Here is a 21,721-nt window from a genome sequence, read left to right as displayed (position 1 = left end):
GAATCTCAATTTTTTTCTCAGAAACTCCACAGTGGGCATTGTCCTACTCTCTAGAATTCCAACATGGCCTCCTTTTTGCTATCTGTACTTGAGGGGATTGACATTTTTTTGAGCCCTACTGAAGTAGTTTGTACTCGAGAAGATGTTATATGATAAATAATTACCTTTAAGTTCTAAAGTCGGCATAGTGAGGTGCTCACACTAGGAAAGGCAGAGACCTACAGCTAAGGGTCTTCCTTTCCTGCCCCCCCACCCTGCCCACAACGGCCATCTCTTGCCTGAAGCGTCTCATTTTGGTTTCTTTTCCTATTCCTCCTTCTGACTTTCCATTTCTGATTTCTTTAAGTCGGCGTGATGCACGCTTATTATAATTCCACTAGATGCCTATCTTAGTCTGTAGGGCTCCGTCTTTATACTCAACAGACATTGATCCGGCCCACTGTTCTAGAGGTCAAAGGGTTAAATCTGACGGGAGTCTTCTTGGTGACTCACACCATTGTAGAAGGTGTCAAATGCCAAAAGAGAAAGGCAGACCTAGAGTGGGTGAGCAAGCACAGTCAAGCAAGGGAATGCTTTCCTGAGGTGTGACCAAGCTTGTCCCTTTGTAAGAAGCCCACACTCCCAATGATGAACCCACTCCCACAGTACCAGCCTACCTCTACCTCATGCTAATGCCTAACTGTGGCATTCAAACCATAGAGATCAATAGAGTCGCGGTTGCTGTCCTGAATCAATGTCAGTTTTCAGTGTCAAGTGGGAGCAGTGACTGAAGGGATATTGTCAGGGTTGGAGCAGAAGCCCATCTGGCAAGATGGCTAAAGGGAAGTGGGGAGGGTAAGGGTGCAAACAAAGCCAGAGTTTGTCATAGTTCTTGCCACTTCCATGCTTGATAAACATTTTTAGAAAATTTACCCAAAAGGTAGGTTGCCAACAACTGGATTTCAGTTGTATTAACACTTAGCATGGGAAACTACGAGGTTCTTCTACAGAATAAAAAGGAAAAACTAACTGCACTGGGACCCAAGCCAAGAGTCAGTGAGCTGCCTCGTAAACCCAGGGTGGGTCCTGAAGGAATGCGGAGCATGCGTTCTAACCGTTCTAACCGAGTGTTTCATTTGAACTGAGACACAGATGGGAAGCACACACTCTCCAGGGAAGTGTTCTGGGCAGAGAGAAACCAACTGCCTAGCTGTTGGTGAGGAGATGGCTTTGTTTTCCTTTCTAAATGGCATTCTAAATACCTCTTTTCGTATCAGTTTCTAACACAGTTTGATCGTCATGCTGCAAGTCCTTTTAAGGAAGCATATAACACCAACCTTGTGAATCTGAGTCTCTGACTTATTCTTGCTCCCTGATTTGAGCTGTTCCTGCTTTTGTTTTGTCTCTAAGTGTCCCACATTTCACACAAGAGGTTTTCTGTCTTAGTGATATACCCTGACTGCTGACGTCACTTCAGCAGGCTCCCGTAAGCTACTGCATGGGAAAGTGATGTTTAAGCACTGTTGTAATTATCAAAGAAGAGTGGAAGGAATGAGACACTGCACTCAGCCACCTCTCTCAAGAAAATGAAAAACATAGATATTAAATGGACAACAGTTCAGATTATAAAAGCAGGTAATGCTTCAGTATAGGAAGCCTCAACTCAGTTTTTCCTCATCTACTTTGGGAATTTTTCCTCTTTTGTTTCTTGAACATTGCAAAGGAAATAGGAAGCCAGCAGCATGATGAGGTAAGCGCTGAAAAGAATCGCTACACTCAGCATCACATATCTGCCTGCAGTAACGAGCACATGGTCACGAGTCTCCTCAGATACTTTGCATTTCTTTATTATATTATAAAACTACAGGTAGAAATGTGAAATGTCTTTTAGATGGCTATTCGTCAGCGTATTACTTTAGATTTCCTCAGAGACAGATTTTTTAAAGAATATTACTAATAATGTCACTTTATAGGAATGGAGAGCATTGGTCTTAAAATGGGTTTTTGACCAAAGTATAAAGTAGAATGTTTAGTTGCAATTTGAAATACACTTATGAGTACATTTTAAAAAGTTGGCCAAGATAAGTCTGGGAAGCGTGTCTTCACACTGATCAAATCTAAGCTTAAGGATACAGTACTGCCGGGAACATGGCCTTTGCCACAGCACCGACGGGTACTGTCACTGCAGATTCCTGTGTATGCATGAAAGTCACATTGCGTGTAAGTGTCTCAAGCTGTGTTTCCTTGTTTTAGGGAAGCAGTGTATGTGCCTGGTGGATCTGGACCGTGCAACAGCAGCAGAAGAACAGGGCTACTCTGTCCAAGTGATTTCTATGGAGCCAGAGAGCTGCTCTCCCAAAAATAACATGATCGTGGGCGTCCCCGTGTAGAATGGGGCACACACACTTGATGCTTTGCCATGGGCTTCATGAGGAGCGCCCAGGGGCATTCAGGAAGTTGGTGTGTTAGTGGAAGCAGCGCTGAGTGTCTTGAGCCTGTTGAAAAAGCTACAGGAAGATCTTGGAAGAGGGATGCTCTGGCTCTGTGTGCAGAAGGATGACTGCCTTGCTCGAGGGAATCCCCTGAAGCCTTAGCTGCCAAAAGAATCATTCTCAGTGGCCAAGATTCCGTCAGCAGAACCATTTCCTCAGACCTTTTCCTGATCGTGTCAGTGGGATACTCAAGCCATGCGCTCACAGCCTTCATTTTATAACCTTTTGATATTCATACTTGGTGATCAAAACTAAACTCGAGGTGGTTGTGGTTTTTTATAGTTTTAACAATGTATCTTTTGTATAGATTTTTTAAATCTAGGATGGTAAATTCGATGTGATTTTTCCTTTTTTTAAATCTGAGATTGGTTGAATTTGCATATCATGTACTATCCTCCTTTAAATATATGTCCCATAAATTAACAAATAAGTTTATTGCTGGTTGAAGACTTCGCATGAAAATTTATAAGTCAATTGCACTAAATTATACATTCTAAAAGTGGAATTTAGATATAAATTTTAACTGAACAGTAAATTTATGCTCTGTTTAGTTACAACAAGTAAATAACAAATGCTAGCAGTCTACTGTTCTCAGAACCCTGGCCTTGTTTTCACTGAAAATACAAGAATGAATTACATTAAGGTACATTGCATTGCCTACCAAAGGAGATCTCATAGATCTAGAAAGAAAAACCCAGAAAAAAAAAAAAAAAAAAAAAAAAAACAGCCAGTTCCATCCTATATACCATGCCATCATGGATAGCCTTGTGTTTGGGTGTGAGGTGTGGAGACGCTCAAGCTTATTTGGTCGGCACTCCCTGCCCACGTTTTCTTTCCAGCAGCCAGCTTTTTCAATTACGGATGCAGACATCTATCTCCTGTGTGCTGCTAACTATAAGTCCTGCCGTATTAGCGTTAAGATTATTTATTCTATCTTGATGTTTTCATTTCTTAAGAAAAACTAAGGATTTTATCAAGCTGCCACTATGCTTTATTTTAAATACACAGATGACTTAACAGGCAGCATGGATGGGGAGGGAGCTTCGTCCTTTCATGAGGTGATTCAAGATGAGAAACGGTCCTCAGACATAAGTATTTCATCCATTGGTACTGTTAACTACATCCTGCTCCACTTCTTTTTAAATTGAGATTTGATTTTAATACAATATAATACATAGATTTGTATTCCCGTTTTATTTAATTGAAGAAACTTTTCATACAATATATTGTGGACATGGCTCTCCTCCCTTGACTCATCTCGGATCCTTCCCACCTCAGCCAGTCAACTCCACACCCTTTATTTCTCTCTCTCTGTAGAAAGGAAACAAAATATTAGAGTCTTTAAAAAAGAAACACACAGAGGGGAAAAAAAGAAACACAGAAAAATGTAAAAACACAAAAATATCAGAAACTATAATAAACAATCAAAAGACTAGTAAGACTGAAAAAAACATGAAGGAGAACAGAGAGGGGTGTGCGAAGATTTGGAGGGAGGAAAAGGAAGGATTGTAATCAACTTACAATTTCAAAAGAGAGAGAGAGAGAGAGAGAGAGAGAGAGAGAGAGAGAGAGAGAGAGAGACTGTCCAAACAAAGCAACACAAGGCAAAATGTCTACAGAAATACCATTGAGTTTGTGTTGTGTTGGCTATCTATGACTGGGTGTAGGTTAAGTGTGGTTAATATACCCGGTGAAACTCTACTGGAGAAAACAAATTTTTCCTTTGAAAATGAGTGTCAATTGTAGACAACTTATGATTAGGGATGGGAGTCTGTGGTCGTGAAGACATTGTTCTGTTGCAGTTACCCATCCCCTCTGCTTCTTAGTCTTCCCACCTCCTCTTCTCCTGACTTCCTGAGTCCAGAGACAAGGAGTCTGAGGTGACTTCCCATTAAGGACTGAGTGTTCCAAAATCTGTCGGTGTCCAGTTATGGGTCTCTGTCTTAGTTCCCATCTCCTGCACTAGGAGGCTTCTTGGATGATGACTGAGAAACCCTCTGTAGAGTTCTCTTCAGTCCTCAGATGACTCTAAGCAGCCCTCTCTTCCAGACAGAAAGCTTGTGTAATAGTTATGGGGCAGGGAGACAGCCAGGGAGGGGGTCCAATGAGCTCCCACAGATGTTCTCAGCAAGGCATGGTGGTGTGGTTGGTAATAGATGCAGGTGCCCGCAGTTGCTCTTTTAAAACAACATGGCCAAGACACTCGCACATAAAAGGACAGGAAGCAAGGGGAAGAGTGTTTCAATGACAGTAATCTCAGGAGGTAATCTGGTCTCACCCCAACGTGGCTCCCCTCTATCTGTGTCTTCCACCAGAACTCATCTTTCATTAACTTCTCAGGCTGACGAGGAAAAGGGTTTAGTAAAGCTGGGCTACTTCATCTTACCTGGGCAGGCGAATTCCCATCATTCAAGAAAATAAAGTATTCTTAAGACTCATACACAAAATAATGAGCTAATAACTAAATATTTAGTCTCATGGGTCAAGAAAGTTGCAACGATCAGAACTTCCCAATAAAAGTAGTTATGCTAACTAGTGATAAAGGACTGGAGAAATGGCTCGGTGGTTAAAAGCATATGCTGTTCTTGCCGAGGAACTGAGTTCGACATTGTGATCAAAATACAGCTCAGTAACACCAGTAACTCCAGCCCTCGGGAGTAGAGTACCCTCTTCTGCCCTCCGAGACCACCTGCATTTGCGTACACGTACCAGACGCACGCAGAAATATAGTTAAAAACGAGTCCAATGAGGGTCGAAGAAGCTTTGCTACATTCTTCACGTTTTCAGGGTTTCTCTGTAATATGAAATCTGTGAAGATAAAAGCCCCGCATTATTTAAAAATTCAACCACTTTCAATGCTCAGGCCTCTCTAAAATATCCAGTCTCTCTAAAAATGCCCAGTCATCCTAAAACTCCAGAGTCTCTTCAAAAGTTCAGCCATCAACTGTGGGCTCCTGCAAAGTCAAAATAAGTGAAGTACTTCCTAACTCCAAGAGGGAGGAACCAAGGCAAAGTTCAGCGGTGTGAAGACTTAAGGACTTGGTGCCCGGAACCCACTCTCGACCCTCTGGGCTCCTAATGGCTGGGCAGCTATTTCCTTTCCGAGTCTGCCACCCACAGCTCACAGCTCCACTCTGCATGCCGTTGTCCTTGCTGGCGACCCCGCAGTACGGTCATTCCCAAAATGCTGGGATCGCCACCGCAACTGGGCCGGCTCTCCTCACTTGCCTCCCCTGGGCTGACTCTGGAGATTCCGACCCTGCCACATGGTGCCAAGTCTCAGCTTCTGAACACGACCTCTAATTCTAGGGCTTTTACTGCGAAGGCTGGACTTTCGCCGATATTACTGTGACCTGTGAAACTTACAGATTAACAACTCAGCTGCCACAGCAGGCACAGCCTTAGTCCCCTCTGGAGCGCAGCTTCTGTGTGTTGACCCCGAGAAAACCCTTCCCGGAAGATTTCGTCTCAGTGATGCTGGTCTCTTCTTAATCACCACTCCTCTCTCAGCCCCAGCTAAGTAACATTCATTGTCCCAGGAGAGCAAAAGTTTTGTTCCATTTATTCTGGTCTCATTAGTCACAGTCAGTGCTGCAGCTGACCAGACACCACAAACTCACAATAGAAAATATCACACACACCAACGGGGAAGAAATACTTTATTTCAGCTCATAATTCTACATCATAGATTATCATTGCCCATGTCCTGGGTTTACTGCAATTTAGGTTTCACCTATGCAGTGGCTCCTCCAGGCCTTGTAGAGAATTTGCCGCTGCCACAACCGTGCCTGGGCTCAGCAGCCTGGTGAACCTTAGCGCATGTTTTCACAATTCCCTCATTCCCGTGCCTGTAAAGTCAGTACCGCATGGACAGCAGTGCTCAGTTCTGCCAGCTCAAGATGGAACCTGACCCTCTTGTACACACACACACACACACACACACACACACACACACACACACACACTTCTAATTGTTTAATGGTATTGGTCTTTACATTTCTATCTCTAAACCAGCCTGATTTTCTTACAGTGGGTGGCTTTAAATAAAAATCTAATATATTATTACTTTTATTTCACAATACTGTCATAGGATACATTTTCTCCATCAGATCCCTCGGAACTACAGTTACAGACAGTTGTGAACTGCTGTGTGGGTACTGGGAATTGAAATGGTTTGTGGAAGAGCAGTCTGTGCTCTTAACCTCTGAATCATCCCTGGAGCCTGGAACTGTCTTTCTTTAATATGTTTAGGTTAGAAGGATAGGAATTAGAGGTAAGCTGTATTTTTCCTTGATAATTGTTGGTATATTGGGGTTTTCCACTTCTTTTTAAAGTTCCATTTCTGTTTAAAGTTGCATTTTCTTAGAGATTTTCTGGGTTGATTCTTCATTTCTTGACTTAGACTAGTCATAAATTTTAAAGCTAGGCAGCTAGCTGACTTTGAAAACATCTTTTTTTTTTATTTTACCCTCTAGGTAATTGTGCTCGTATCCAATAGTTACACTGTCTGAATCATATTTTCTAAATTTATTACCTAATACACTGAATCACCTAAACGTCCTAGAGCCAAGATAAATGAGATCTCCTTTTGGTTTTCCTGGGACTGCTATCCTAATAGATAAGGTTAAACTGACAATATTTCTTCTCTATGAAGACTTTGCTGGCAGCCATCAGCAAGGTACTTACAAGCTTTTATCTTTCGACATCTCAAATGTATAGATATTCACTATATAGATTTTTGACACATTATTGTAGTTCTTGGAGGCTTTTGCTGTACATATCAAAAAGCATTTTTCAACAACAAATTTTAGAAATATAGAATATGCAGTACATGTCAGCTGTTTGAATGACAGTGGCTCCCATAGGCTCATATATTTGAATACTTGCTTGCTGGAACTGTTTTAGAAGAATTAGGAGGTGTGGCCCTCAAGAGAAGATGCGTCACTGGGGGCAGGCTTTGAGGTTTCAAAAGATTTCTAGTGCTCTCTTTCTGCACCATGGCTGTCTCAAGATGTGAGCTCTCAGCTATTCTTTCATTTAGCTATCATGGATTCTATCCATCTGAAATCATAAACTAGACTAAATCCTTTCTTTTGTGATGGTTTATCTTAGCAATAGAAAAGTCACTAGTCCATCAGGCGTTGGTGACACATACCCTTATTCGCAGCACTTGGGATGAAGAGTTCAATGGAATTCTGTGAGTTCGGGGCAAGCCTCTTCTATGTCATGAATTCTAAGCCAGAGCTACATCGTGAGACCTTCTCTCAGAAATGAGCCATGAACTAAAACTTTGGAGAATTTGGGTGCACAGAAAATTATACTCAATTCTCTGTGTTTTCCTACGCGTGCTGTAAATTTGTATTACTGGTGAGAAACAACCATGAATCTCTCTCAGGATGAGCCGGAAGGAAGGCCTATTGATGGTTAGTAAATGTTTACTGAGAGTCTGTGGCCAAACCTGACAGAAAGGAGCATCTTAGGGTATGCCTTGCCCATAGGCACTCAGGAGATCTCGTAACTGCTGCCCTTTTACAATGGTTTAGTGTGTGTGTGTGTGTGTGTGTGTGTGTGTGTGTGTGTGTGTGTGTGTGTTTATGAGTTCTCCACTTTTTTTACTTTAATAATTCATTTATTTTGATATGAGTTTTCTCTGTGTAGCCCAGGCTATCTTGGAACTCTCTTTGTAGACCAGGGTAGTCTCAAACTCAAAAGAAATCCACCTGCCTCTGCCTCCTAAATGCTGGGATTGAAGGTATGTACCACCACACGTGGCTAAAGAACCAATCTTTAAGAGTGTGTATGACAGGAAGATTTCTGGTAAATGCTGGCAGTGGTTAAGAATTTGAGGGGGTTCTCGTATTTGCCTTTAATGGTAAGTACTTTATCTTACCCCTTTATCTGATTAAGAGGTTCCACCACCCATTCCTATTTCAGATATGGTTGCTCCTTCCCAGTACGAGTCCTCGAAATGTGCCCTGGCTCTACTCACTCCGTTAGCCGCAGTCCACAGTACTCTCAAAGATTTTCAGCAAACCTCATTTTATTACAACCAAGGTTGCTTAGAGGAACACATCTTCCTTAAGGTACAACTACAAAGGTCTGAGGACTGGGTCCATAACACAACCATGAACCCACAAAGCCTGACAGGCAGTCTCTTACCCACGGATTATTTAAAGTATCTGCTTAATGGTTCCAGTGCATGAGACTGCCTTCCAACGTAGCCTAGGGTAAATTCAGACTTCCTAGCACAGATCCACTTGCTGCCCTGCCATCTGGACTCATCCAGTATGAAGTGCAGTATTGAAAGTTTCCAAAGAAACCAGGAATGCTTGATAATCAAAGGATACATCACACTCTATCAAACCAGACACTGAGATGGACAGTCATCATCTCACCCCAAAGGTGAGCAGAGGTGTGCATGCAACAGACCAAGTCTTTGATCTCCCTCTGACTCTCTCAGCCCTTCTGTTCTTGCCAACAACTCCAACCTGGCCTGTTGACTAAGCACTTAAGAGTCTTCAGTTGCTCACCATTGCACATGACTCCTGATCTACAGATCGTGCCTTCTACAGATTCCTTGGAAGGGTTATTGCACACTAGAGTAACTATCTTCTCTAGGTGGGACTCAAGATGCTGCTCTCTCCAGTGCCCATTTCCACCAGGTGAGTTCCTGGATATGGTTGCTTTTCCCCAGTATGAGCCCTTGAAGTGTTCCCTGGTTCTACTTACTCCACTTGCTGGAGTCCACAGTACTCTCAAAGATTTTCAGTTCGCCACATTTCAGACCCAACCTCTCAGCAAAACCAGATGGTCACTGGGACAAACCCCTTCCTCGGAATCAGTCTTGACAATGTACGGCAAGCTCCTTAACTGAACGCCTGGCTCGCACCTCTGGTCTCACACAGAGATGCAGCTTGTACACAGTTCTCTCCCTTTATATGCACACCAAAAACTTGGGACTTGTATGTTATTGTCCCCTACCAGCTCCCCATCCCAAAGCCATGGTTTATGGGAGTAAGGAATGGTGCATTTGCTCCCCACTCTTTTTTCATTATCCTAAAGACACACCAAAAAATGGAAGTGGGTTCTCCTCCAAAGGAATGCTTTATTGACAAGTTATTGCCTGTTATATTTTGTAGGAAGATAGATACATCAGTGACCTGCAAAGACATCAAGCAATGTCAACTCCTTGGTTCCCTGTTTTGCGTGGTACAGGTTTCTTTGGGAGTCCCAAGAAACTAGAAGTACTTAATAATCAAAGGCTAAATCACACTCTATCAAACCAGACACTAAGATGGACAGACCCCACCGCACCCCAAGGAATGCAGAGATGTGCACACAACAAAGTCTTTGCAAAGGCACAGTGCTCCCCCTCCTCCACACCATGCAGGGCCCTGGTGTTGAAAGTCTGTAGAATGTAGCTTTGGGAGGCAGGAGGAGGAAATTTTAAAAAGATCTTTGTGGTTCCTGAGAAAAGAGGACAGCAGAGTTCCAGCTGAACCAAAACCACATCCCCTACCTGACCTTCAGGGTTGCTTCTGATTTTCATTTATGCTCCGTGTAATGGAGAGACAGGCAGAACTGCAGACCGGACTCCCTACTACGGTCAGTAAAGCAACACTGTAGGGCACATCCCTTTTAGATGCTAAAGATGAGGCTTTCTCCTCTCTGCCCTCTTGTTCCACAAGAGCCCTGTGGGCCAGGGGGGAAGCACCTTCCACTTGTAACCAGTCTGAACAGAATGAAATAGTAGGTGCCCACATTTCAGCCACAACGCCACAGGCAAACACTGTGCTACTTCCTCACTAACAAGAGTTGGTTAAAAAATAACCCCTCAGCTGTCTGCACTTGGATTTGTTCCCTTCTGTCTGTTTTAGTGCTGAGTATTGATCCCAGGACTTTGCATATGCTAGGCAAGCACTCTACCACTGATCCACATTACTGTATCGCCTTAAAAGAGATTGAGACCCAGTATCAATAGACAAGGATCAGAAGCCTTGAACTCTTCATGTTGTCCCCCAGATAATAATATGTGTTGCCATGCTCAGTTACACCCATTGGAACTTTATTTTATTTTATTTTATTTTTATTAACTTGAGTATTTCTTATTTACATTTTGAATATTATTCCCTTTCCCGGTTTCCCGGCAAACATCCCCCTAATCCCTCCCCCTCCCTTTCTTTATGGGTGTTCCCCTCCCCACCCTACCCCCAACAATCACGTTCACTGGGGGTTCAGTCTTAGCAGGACCCAGGGCTTCCCCTTCCACTGGTGCTCTTACTAGGATATTCATTGCTACCTATGGGGTCAGAGTCCAGGGTCAGTCCATGTATAGTCTTTAGGTAGTGGCTTAGGCCCTGGAAGCTCTGGTTGCTTGGCATTGTTGTACTTTTGGGGTCTCGAGCCCCTTCAAGCTCTTCCAGTTCTTTCTCTGATTCCTTCAATAGGGGACCTATTCTCAGTTCAGTGGTTTGCTGCTGGCATTCGCCTCTATATTTGCTGTATTCTGGCTGTGTCTCTCAGGAGCGATCTACATCCGGCTCCTGTCGGTCTCCACTTCTTTGCTTCATCCATCCTGTCTAATTGGGTGGCTGTATATGTATGGGCCACATGTGAGGCAGGCTCTGAATGGATGTTCCTTCTGTGTCTGTTTTAATCTTTGCCTCTCTCTTCCCTGCCAAGGGTATTCTTGTTCCCCCTTTTAAAGAAGGAGTGAAGCATTCACATTTTGATCATCCGTCTTGAGTTTCATGTGTTCTAGGCATCTAGGGTAATTCAAGCATTTGGGCTAATAGCCACTTATCAATGAGTGCATACCATGTGTGTTTTTCTGTGATTGGGTTACCTCACTCAGGATGGTATTTTCCAGTTCCAACCATTTGCCTATGAATTTCATAAAGGCATTGTTTTTGATAGCTGAGTAATATTCCATTGTGTAGATGTACCACATTTTCTGTATCCATTCCTCTGTTGAAGGGCATCTGGGTTCATTCCAGCTTCTGGCTATTATAAATAAGGCTGCAATGAACATAGTGGAGCACATGTCTTTTATATATGTTGGGGAATCTTGTGGGTATATGCCCAAGAGAGGTATAGCTGGATCCTCAGGTAGTTCAATGTCCAATTTTCTGAGGAACCTCCAGACTGATTTCCAGAATGGTTGTACCAGTATGCAATCCCACCAACAATGGAGGAGTGTTCCTCTTTCTCCGCATCCTCGCTAGCATTTGCTGTCCCCTGAGTTTTTTTTTTATTTTTTTTATTTTATTTTATTTTTATTTTTTTTACATTTTATTTTTTTTATTAACTTGAGTATTTCTTATATACATTTCTTTTTTTTTATTAACTTGAGTATTTCTTATATACATTTCGAGTGTTATTCCCTTTCCCGGTATCCGGGCAAACATCCCCCTCTCCCCTCCCCTTCCTTATGGGTGTTCCCCTCCCAACCCTTCCCCCATTGCCGCCCTCCCCCCACCAGTCTAGTTCACTGGGGGTTCAGTCTTAGCAAGACCCAGGGCTTCCCCTTCCACTGGTGCTCTTACTAGGATATTCATTGCTACCTATGAGGTCAGAGTCCAGAGTCACTCCATGTATAGTCTTTAGGTGGTGGCTTAGTCCCTGGAAGCTCTGGTTGCTTGGCATTGTTGTACATATGGGGTCTCGAGCCCCTTCAAGCTCTTCCAGTTCTTTCTCTGATTCCTTCAACAGGGAACCTATTCTCAGTTCAGTGGTTTGCTGCTGGCATTCGCCTCTTTATTTGCTGTATTCTGGCTGTGTCTCTCAGGAGAGATCTACACCCGGCTCCTGTCGCCCTGCACTTCTTTGCTTCATCCATCTTGTCTAATTGGGTGGCTGTATATGTATGGGCCACATGTGGGGCAGGCTCTGAATGGGTGTTACTTCAGTCTCTGTTTTAATCTTTGCCTCTCTCTTCCCTGCCAAGGGTATTCTTGTTCCCCTTTTAAAGAAGGAGTGAACCATTCACATTTTGATCATCCGTCTTGAGTTTCATGTGTTCTAGGCATCTAGGGTAATTCAAGCATTTTGGGCTAATAGCCACTTATCAATGAGTGCATACCATGTATGTCTTTCTGTGATTGGGTTAGCTCACTCAGGATGATATTTTCCAGTTCCAACCATTTGCCTACGAATTTCATAAAGTCGTTGTTTTTGATAGCTAAGTAATATTCCATTGTGTAGATGTACCACATTTTCTGTATCCATTCCTCTGTTGAAGGGCATCTGGGTTCTTTCCAGCTTCTGGCTATTATAAATAAGGCTGCAATGAACATAGTGGAGCATGTGTCTTTTTTATATGTTAGGGCATCTTTTGGATATATGTCCAAGAGAGGTATAGCTGGATCCTCAGGCAGTTCAATGTCCAATTTTCTGAGGAACCTCCAGACTGATTTCCAGAATGGTTGTACCAGTCTGCAATCCCACCAACAATGGAGGAGTGTTCCTCTTTCTCCGCATCCTCGCCAGCATCTGTTGTCACCTGAGTTTCTGATCTTAGCCATTCTCACTGGTGTGAGGTGAAATCTCAGGGTTGTTTTGATTTGCATTTCCCTTATGACTAAAGATGTTGAACATTTCTTTAGGTGTTTCTCAGCCATTCGGCATTCCTCAGCTGTGAATTCTTTGTTTAGCTCTGAACCCCATTTTTTAATAGGGTTATTTGTTTCCCTGCGGTCTAACTTCTTGAGTTCTTTGTATATTTTGGATATAAGGCCTCTGTTGTAGGATTGGTAAAGATCTTTTCCCAATCTGTTGGTTGCCGTTTTGTCCTAACCACAGTGTCCTTTGCCTTACAAAAGCTTTGCAGTTTTATGAGATCCCATTTGTCGATTCTTGATCTTAGAGCGTAAGCCATTGGTGTTTTGTTTAGGAAATTTTTTTCCAGTGCCCATGTGTTCCAGATGCTTCCCTAGTTTTTCTTCTATTAGTTTGAGTGTGTCTGGTTTGATGTGGAGGTCCTTGATCCACTTGGACTTAAGCTTTGTACAGGGTGATAAGCATGGATCGATCTGCATTTTTCTACATATTGACTTCCAGTTGAACGAGCACCATTTGCTGAAAATGCTATCTTTTTTCCATTGGATGGTTTTGGCTCCTTTGTCAAAAATCAAGTGACCATAGGTGTGTGGGTTCATTTCTGGGTCTTCAATTCTGTTCCATTGGTCTATCTGTCTGTCTCGGTACCAATACCATGCAGTTTTTATCACTATTGCTCTGTAATATTGCTTGAGTTCAGGGATAGTGATATCCCCTGAAGTCCTTTTATTGTTGAGAATAGTTTAACTATCCTGGGTGTTTTGTTATTCCAGATGAATTTGCAAATTGTTCTGTCTAACTCTTTGAAGAATTGATAGGTATTTTGATGGGGATTGCATTGAATCTGTAGATCGCTTTTGGTAAAATGGCCATTTTTACTATATTAATCCTGCCAATCCATGAGCATGGGAGATCTTTCCATCTTCTGAGGTCTTCTTCAATTTCTTTCTTCAGAGTCTTGAAGTTCTTATTGTACAGATCTTTTACTTGCTTGGTTAAAGTCACACCGAGGTACTTTATATTGTTTGGGTCTATTATGAAGGGTGTCGTTTCCCTAATTTCTTTGTCTGCTTGTTTCTCTTTTGTGTAGAGGAAGGCTACTGATTTATTTGAGTTAATTTTATACCCAGCCACTTTGCTGAAGTTGTTTATCAGCTTTAGTAGTTCTCTGGTGGAACTTTTGGGATCACTTAAATATACTATCATATCATCTGCAAATAGTGATATTTTGACTTCTTCTTTACCAATCTGAATCCCCTTGATTTCCTTCTGTTGTCTGATTGCTCTGGCTAGAACTTCAAGAACTATATTGAATAAGTAGGGAGAGAGTGGGCAGCCTTGTTTAGTCCCTGATTTTAGTGGGATTGCTTCAAGTTTCTCTCCATTTAGTTTGATGTTAGCTACTGGTTTGCTGTATATGGCTTTTACTATGTTTAGGTATGGGCGTTGAATTCCTATTCTTTCCAGAACTTTTATCATGAAGGGGTGTTGATTTTTGTCAAATGCTTTCTCAGCGTCTAATGAAATGATCATGTGGTTTTGTTCTTTCAGTTTGTTTATATAATGGATCACGTTGATGGTTTTCCGTATATTAAACCATCCCTGTATGCCTGGGATGAAGCCTACTTGATCATGGTGGATGATTGTTTTGAAGTGCTCTTGGATTCCGTTTGCCAGAATTTTATTGAGTATTTTTGCGTCGATATTCATAAGGGAAATTGGTCTGAAGTTCTCTTTCTTAGTTGGGTCTTTGTGTGGTTTAGGTATAAGAGTAATTGTGGCTTCATAGAAGGAATTCGGTAGTGCTCCATCTGTTTCAATTTTGTGGAATAGTTTGGATAGTATTGGTATGAGGTCTTCTATGAAGGTCTGATAGAATTCTGCACTAAACCCGTCTGGACCTGGGCTCTTTTTGGTTGGGAGACCTTTAATGACTGCTTCTATTTCCTTAGGGGTTATGGGGTTGTTTAACTGGTTTATCTGTTCCTGATTTAACTTCGGTACCTGGTATCTGTCTAGGAAATTGTCCATTTCCTGCAGATTTTCAAGTTTTGTTGAATATAGGGTTTTATAGTAAGATCTGATGATTTTTTGAATTTCCTCTGAATCTGTAGTTATGTCTCCCTTTTCATTTCTGATTTTGTTAATTTGGACACGCTCTCTGAGTCCTCTCCTTAGCCTGGCTAAGGGTTTATCTATCTTGTTGATTTTCTCAAAAACCAACTTTTGGTTCTGTTGATTCTTTCTATGGTCCTTTTTGTTTCTACTTGGCTGATTTCAGCTCTGAGTTTGATTATTTCCTGTCTTCTACTCCTCCTGGGTGTATTTGCTTCTTTTTGTTCTAGAGCTTTTAGGTGTGCTGTCAAGCTGGTGACATATGCTCTCTTCTGTTTCTTTCTGCAGGCACTCAGCGCTATGAGTTTTCCTCTTAGCACAGCTTTCATTGTGTCCCATAAGTTTGGGTATGTTGTACCTTCATTTTCATTAAATTCTAAGAAGTCTTTAATTTCTTTCTTGACCAGGTTACCATTGAGTAGAGCATTGTTCAATTTCCACGTATATGTGGGCGTTCTTCCCTTATTGTTATTGAAAACCAGCTTTAGGCCGTGGTGGTCTGATAGCATGCATGGGATTATTTCTATCTTTCTGTACCTGTTGAGGCCCATTTTTTGACCAATTATATGGTCAATTTTGGAGAAAGTACCATGAGGAGCTGAGAAAAATGTATATCCTTTTGTTTTAGGATAGAATGTTCTAAAATTATCTGTTAAGGCCATTTGGTTCATGACTTCTCTTAGTCTGTCTATGTCTCTGTTTAATTTCTGTTTCCATGATCTGTCCATTGATGAGAGAGGGGTGTTGAAATCTCCTACTATTATTGTGTGAGGTGCAATGTGTGTTTTGAGCTTTAGTAAGGTTTCTTTTACGTATGTAGGTGCCCTTGTATTTGGGGCATAGATATTTAGGATTGAGAGTTCATCTTGGTGGATTTTTCCTTTGATGAATATGAAGTGTCCTTCCTTATCTTTTTTTGATAACTTTTAGTTGAAAATTGATTTTATTTGATATTAGAGTGGCTACTCCAGCTTGCTTCTTCTGACCATTTGCTTGGAAAGTTGATTTCCAGCCTTTCACTCTGAGGTAGTTTCTGTCTTTGTCTCTGAGGTGTGTTTTCTGTAGGCAGCAGAATACAGGGTCCTCATTGTGTATCCAGTTTGTTAATCTATGTCTTTTTATTGGGGAGTTGAGACCATTGATGTTGAGAGATATTAAGGAATAGTGATTATTGCTTCCTGTTCTATTCATATTTGAATGTGAGGTTATGTTTGTGTGCTTTTCTTCTCTTTGTTTTGTTGCTAAGAAGATTAGTTTCTTGCTTTTTCTAGGGTGTAGCTTGCCTCCTTATGTTGGGCTTTACCATTTATTATCCTTTGTAGTGCTGGATTTGTAGAAAGAAATTGTGTAAATTTGGTTTTGTCATGGAATATCTTGGTTTCTCCATGTACGTTAATTGAGAGTTTTGCAGGATACAGTAACCTGGGCTGGCATTTATGTTCTCTTAGGGTCTGTATGACATCTGTCCAGGATCTTCTGGCTTTCATAGTCTCTGGCGAAAAGTCTGGTGTGATTCTGATAGGTCTGCCTTTATATGTTACTTCACCTTTTTCCCTTACTGCTTTTAATATTCTTTCTTTATTTTGTGCGTTTGGTGTTTTGACTATTATGTGTCGGGAGGTGTTTCTTTTCTGGTCCAATCTATTTGGAGTTCTGTAGGCTTCTTGTATGCCTATGGGTATCTCTTTTTTTAGGTTAGGGAAGTTTTCTTCTATGATTTTGTTGAAGATATTTACTGGTCCTTTGAGCTGGGAGTCTTTACTCTCTTCTATACCTATTATCCTTAGGTTTGATCTTCTCATTGAGTCCTGGATTTCCTGTATGTTTTGGACCAGTAGCTTTTTCCCCTTTACATTATCTTTGACAGTTGAGTCAATGATTTCTATGAAATCTTCTGCTCCTGAGATTCTCTCTTCTATCTCTTGTATTCCGTTGGTGATGCTTGTATCTACAGCTCCTTGTCTCTTCTTTTGGTTTTCTATATCCAGGGTTGTTTCCATGTGTTCTTTCTTGGTTGCTTCTATTTCCATTTTTAATTCCTTCAATTGTTTGATTGTGTTTTCCTGGAATTCTTTCAGGGATTTTTGTGATTCCTCTCTATAGGCTTCTACTTGTTTATTTATGTTTTCCTGTGTTTCTCTAAGGGAGTTCTTCATGTCTTTCTTGAAGTCCTCCAGCATCATGATCAAATATGATTTTGAAACTAGATCTTGCTTTTCTGGTGTGTTTGGATATTCCCTGTTTGCTTTGGTGGGAGAATTGGGCTCCGATGATGCCATGTAGTCTTGGTTTCTGTTGCTTGGGTTCCTGTGCTTGCCTCTCGCCATCAGATTATCTCTAGTGTTACTTTGTTCTGCTATTTCTGACAGTGGCTAGACTGTCCAATAAGCCTGTGTGTCAGGAGTGCTGTAGACCTGTTTTCCTGTTTTCTTTCAGCCAGTTATGGGGACAGAGTGTTCTGCTTTCGGGTGTGTAGTTTTTCCTCTCTAGAGGTCTTCAGCTGTTCCTGTGGGCCTGTGTCTTGAGTTCACCAGGCAGGTCACTTGGAGCTGGAAGTTTTGTCTTATCTGTGGTCCCGAGGCTCAAGTTTGCTCGTGGGGTGTTGCTTATGAGTTCTCCGCGGCGGCAGCAACCAGGAAGATCTGCGCCGCCTTTCCCGGAGCTTCCGTGTACCAGGGTTCCAGATGACGTTTGGTGTTTTCCTCTGGAGTCAGAGATATGGGCCGAGTGTAGTTTCTTCTGGTTTCCCAGGTGTGTCTGCCTCTCTGAAGGTTTAGCTCTCCCTCCCACAGGATTTGGGTGCAGAGAACTGTTTATCCGGTCGGTCCCTTCAGGTTCTGGAGGTGTCTCAGATGCAGCAGATTTCCTGCTCCTGTGCCCTTATCCAAGGGAACCCAGAGGCAGTATACAGTTTCCTCTTGGGCCAGGGATGTGGGCAGGGGTGGGCAGTGTTGGTGGTCTCTTCCCCTCTGCAGTCTCAATAGTGCCCACCTGTCTCGGCGGTAAACTCTCTCTCCCACGGGGTTTGGGAGCCCACTGGACCTTTCTATGGGTGATTTTGTGCTACATAAGCAGAGCTGAGTAGTTTCCATGGAGATCTCACACTAAATGTAAAAGTGCGTAAAGTGTTGCAATTTTCACAAAACTGTTTACTGACCTGAGTTAAATGGTTAATTGAAAGTCACTGATCAAGAATGAGAATATCTTATTCTAGAGTGCCCTTATCCTGTGACTCAATACACAGGATCCACCTGTGTATCCCATATCGTATGCCTGTATTCTGCTGCTAAGAGGGTACACATTTTACCAACAGGTTCTCGGGAGTTTTGTGACCATAGATTTAAGAACTAATCTGCCATACGTGAGCATTAGGTTTTAAAGCATATAGAAAGTGTACAAAACTGACCCAAAGAATTGTGGAAAGAATGGGAAATTCGGTAAATACTCAAGGAATCTGTTTCATTTCTCTTAGGCTGGAGCAGAGCGTACGTGTCAGATCGTGCACACAGAGGACAACGTTGTAGAATCTCCTTCCACCTTCATGCGGGTTCTAGCAACCCAGCCATCTCAGGTTGTCAGGCCTGGACAGCAATTGCCTTTACCCAGCTGATCAGTCTCCCCAGCCCTCAGGAAAAAAATTTTAGATGTAAGTTTCATTAGTCTCTAGTTATAATTTTAGTATCACATGGTATCCATGGTCTCTTATTTTCACTGCTTTCCTGATGGGCATTGATCATGCATTTTACAGGTGTAGTACCTTTATCAATCAACTATTGATAACTCATCAATTACTGATATTCGATTAAGTATCAATGGCTCATCCTAACCAATATTGCTTATAGGAAAGTAAAATTGAGCCCATTCCTGAGACAGAGCCTCCAGCCTAAGCTTCCCATATTTTGAGAAGTTGTCCATGATATCTAGTTGGGCAACGTAATGCCATCTTTAAATTTAGAAGAGTCTATGGGGACCCTCAAGTTTGCAGTCCACTGCCCAAGGACAGCTCTTTCCTCTGGAACCTCCCATACCTCTCGTAGAGCAGAAGACATGACTCTGATCCTCATGGAAGTCGCCCATCTCCCTAAATCTAATGAAAAGTTTAATCTTGCCTGTAGCCTTTTTCAGAATTCACTGCTTTGTCCATGCCTACCCTGACCTTGTCCTTGATGCATAATGTTGTCAGACTTTATAAAGATAGAAAATGAGATTGTCTTAACACCTTGACCCAACACTTAAAGCAATACACTACTATATACTAGACACACACACACACACACACACACACACACACACACTGTAAGTGGTAATAGTGAGAACAATAAATGCAAAACGAGTAAAGAAAACTTTCATAATTAACCTCAGCTGTCAACACAAGCATAGTCACCTGAAAAGAGAGAACCTCAGCTGAATGATTATCTAGATCATATCGCTCTGCAATCATGTCGTTGCGGCATGTTCTGATAATTGGCATAGAAGAGTCCAGCTTACTGTGGATCTAGGCTGCATAAGAAAGGTGGAATAAGGGAAGCTCCCAAGAATCAATGGAGTTGACCTTAGCTGTGACTCACAACATTCTTTGGGATAAGGAAACTGAAGAGGCCACCTCCTGTAGCCAGGCAGGAAGCCCAGTAGAGAGACACCAACCCTCCCACAAAACTCCAACCCCACGTGTATCCTGTCAACAAGTAGTGCAGGCTTGGAGAATGGAGCAGCGACTGAGGGAATGAATGGCCAACCAATAACCAGCCCAACTACAGACCCAACCCCTGGACAAGCACCAATCCCTAACACTATTAATGATACTCTGTTATGCTTGCAGACAGGAGCAAGTTGTCCTCTGAGAGGGTCACCCAGCAGCTGACTCAAACAGATAGAGATACCCACAATACAACAGTGGATGGAGTTTGGAGATTCTTACTGAAGAATAGAAGGAAGAATTGTGGGTCCCAAAGCTGATAGGAACTCCACAGGAAGACCAACAGAGTCAATTAACCTGAACCACCAACCAAAGAACATACACAGACTGGACCTAGGCCTCTTGTCCATATGCAGTAGTTGTACAGCTTGGTCTTCATGTGGGTCCTGAACAACTGTAGTGGGGGCTATACCAAGAGCTTCTGCCTGTATTGTGGGATTTGTTCTTTTAGCTCTGCTGCCTTGTCCGGCCTCAGTGGGAAAGCAGGCACCTAGGCTCTAAGAGACATGAAGTGTCAGGGTAGGGGAGGGTGGATAATCAGGGTGACCCCCACTTGCTCAGAGGAGAAAGGGAATAGAGATAGGGGAAGGATTGTGGGAAGTGGTGACCGGGAAGGGTGCAGTGAGTAGGATGTAAAGTGAATAAGTAAAAAAGAAAAAATTAAAACAACAACAACAACAACAACAACAACACACACACACACACACACACACACACACACACACACACACACACACAAGGTAGTAAGCAATACAGAGGAATCCAATCCAAACCAGTAAGCAGTATTCCTCTCTGGTCTTGGCTTCAATTCCTGCCTCTGGGTTCCTACCTTGTATTCCTGCCTCCACTTCTCCAAACGATGACTGTAACCTATAAGCCAAATAAACCCTTCCCTCTCCATGTCGCCTTTGTTCACTGTTTTAGCACTGACTGCAGCAAAAGCAAATACCATAAAGTCATTTCTAATAAAAATAGTATCCTATAACAGTCTTGAAGGGAGAAGCCAGTTCTCAGAGGAGAGTGATAGAAAGGAAGTACCATTCTCTGAAATGAGATTATTCATGTGGGAAGTGATTGTGCATGTCTATAGGCCTAACCTACTGAGGCCTAGACAAGAGATCATTTGACCTCAGCAATTCCAGGCCAACCTAGGCAACACGGGGAGACTGTAAAAATTAGGATTAGGAGAAGAAATGTGAGGAGAAAGGGGAGGAGAGGGAAGAGAAGGGAAAAACTCTGAGTGTTTGTAGCACACTTAAAATCAAGACTGGCTATCTCACAACAAAATAAATGTAAATTGTGTCACTAGGGGCAGAGGCTAGTATTTCCAGTGGTCTTATCAAATGAGGACAGATAGTCTGATAGATATGGAAATAGGCCAAAGATCAGGGCATCCTGAGGTACAAAATGTCTCAAAAAGAAAATACACCCAGACTTGAAGCTGTTGGTGATTTTATATGCTCTAGGAATTGTGACGGAAAAGCAGCTAGTGGCATAATGCAGAAGCACACCTTATACTCGTTTCACTAGTCTCCTCCTAATCCTCAAGTTATTCATATATTGTATATGATAGAATTTGTGACGAATAAAGATGATCCTAGTATCTCAAAAATAACTGCAAACACACTAATGGTTGGTGTTTACCATAAATCAGAAACTAGAAGTAAAAATAAGAGTTAACACCAGTCTCCTGCCTCACACTTTTGCTGACTTTCTCACATGAGCCAACCAGATGGAAATCGGACGTTTTTAGATGTTCTGCTTTAAAACTGCTAGTTTATCACTTTGAAAACTAGTGACCAGTCCATCACCTTGTGATTCTCAGATTCTGGTGTGAGGTCTCAAGTGTTCTCCTTAGAAGGGGATTGTCTTAGTTAGGGTT

General features: G+C 42.2%; 1 protein-coding gene and 1 long non-coding RNA gene across 13 annotated transcripts in view; one reads left to right on the top strand and one right to left on the bottom strand.

Moving 5' to 3' along the window:
- Gstcd (glutathione S-transferase, C-terminal domain containing) overlaps nucleotides 1-3,054 on the top strand; it is a 92,120-nt gene extending 89,066 nt beyond the window's left edge. For all 10 annotated transcript variants that reach the window (XR_015664937.1, XR_015664936.1, XR_015664938.1 and 7 more), the window contains one exon: nucleotides 2,233-3,054. Coding sequence is in view for 7 of the 10 variants with exons in the window: in NM_001395013.1 (NP_001381942.1) it covers nucleotides 2,233-2,369 (137 nt within the window). In the remaining 3 variants the exon portion in view is untranslated. The remainder of the gene's footprint in view (nucleotides 1-2,232) is intronic.
- Nucleotides 1-21,721, bottom strand: part of LOC102548236 (uncharacterized) — a 76,236-nt gene that overhangs the window by 33,370 nt on the left and 21,145 nt on the right. Inside the window, exons 3-4 of one of the 3 annotated variants that reach the window (XR_015676951.1) lie at nucleotides 5,181-5,279; nucleotides 3,647-3,782 (exon numbers count right to left, since the gene is read on the bottom strand). The exons of the other annotated variants lie outside the window; for them this stretch is intronic. This is a non-coding gene — a long non-coding RNA (uncharacterized LOC102548236). Of the gene's footprint in view, nucleotides 1-3,646; nucleotides 3,783-5,180; nucleotides 5,280-21,721 lie in introns of those variants that run through there. 3 annotated transcript variants of the gene reach the window in all.

This window comes from Rattus norvegicus, chromosome 2, assembly GCF_021556685.1.
Source record: "Rattus norvegicus strain SHRSP/BbbUtx chromosome 2, alternate assembly SHRSP_T2T, whole genome shotgun sequence".
Taxonomy (NCBI): domain Eukaryota; kingdom Metazoa; phylum Chordata; class Mammalia; order Rodentia; family Muridae; genus Rattus; species Rattus norvegicus.
The sequence above is the reverse complement of the archived record's forward strand: the minus strand, read 5'-3'. Positions and strand labels throughout refer to the sequence as shown.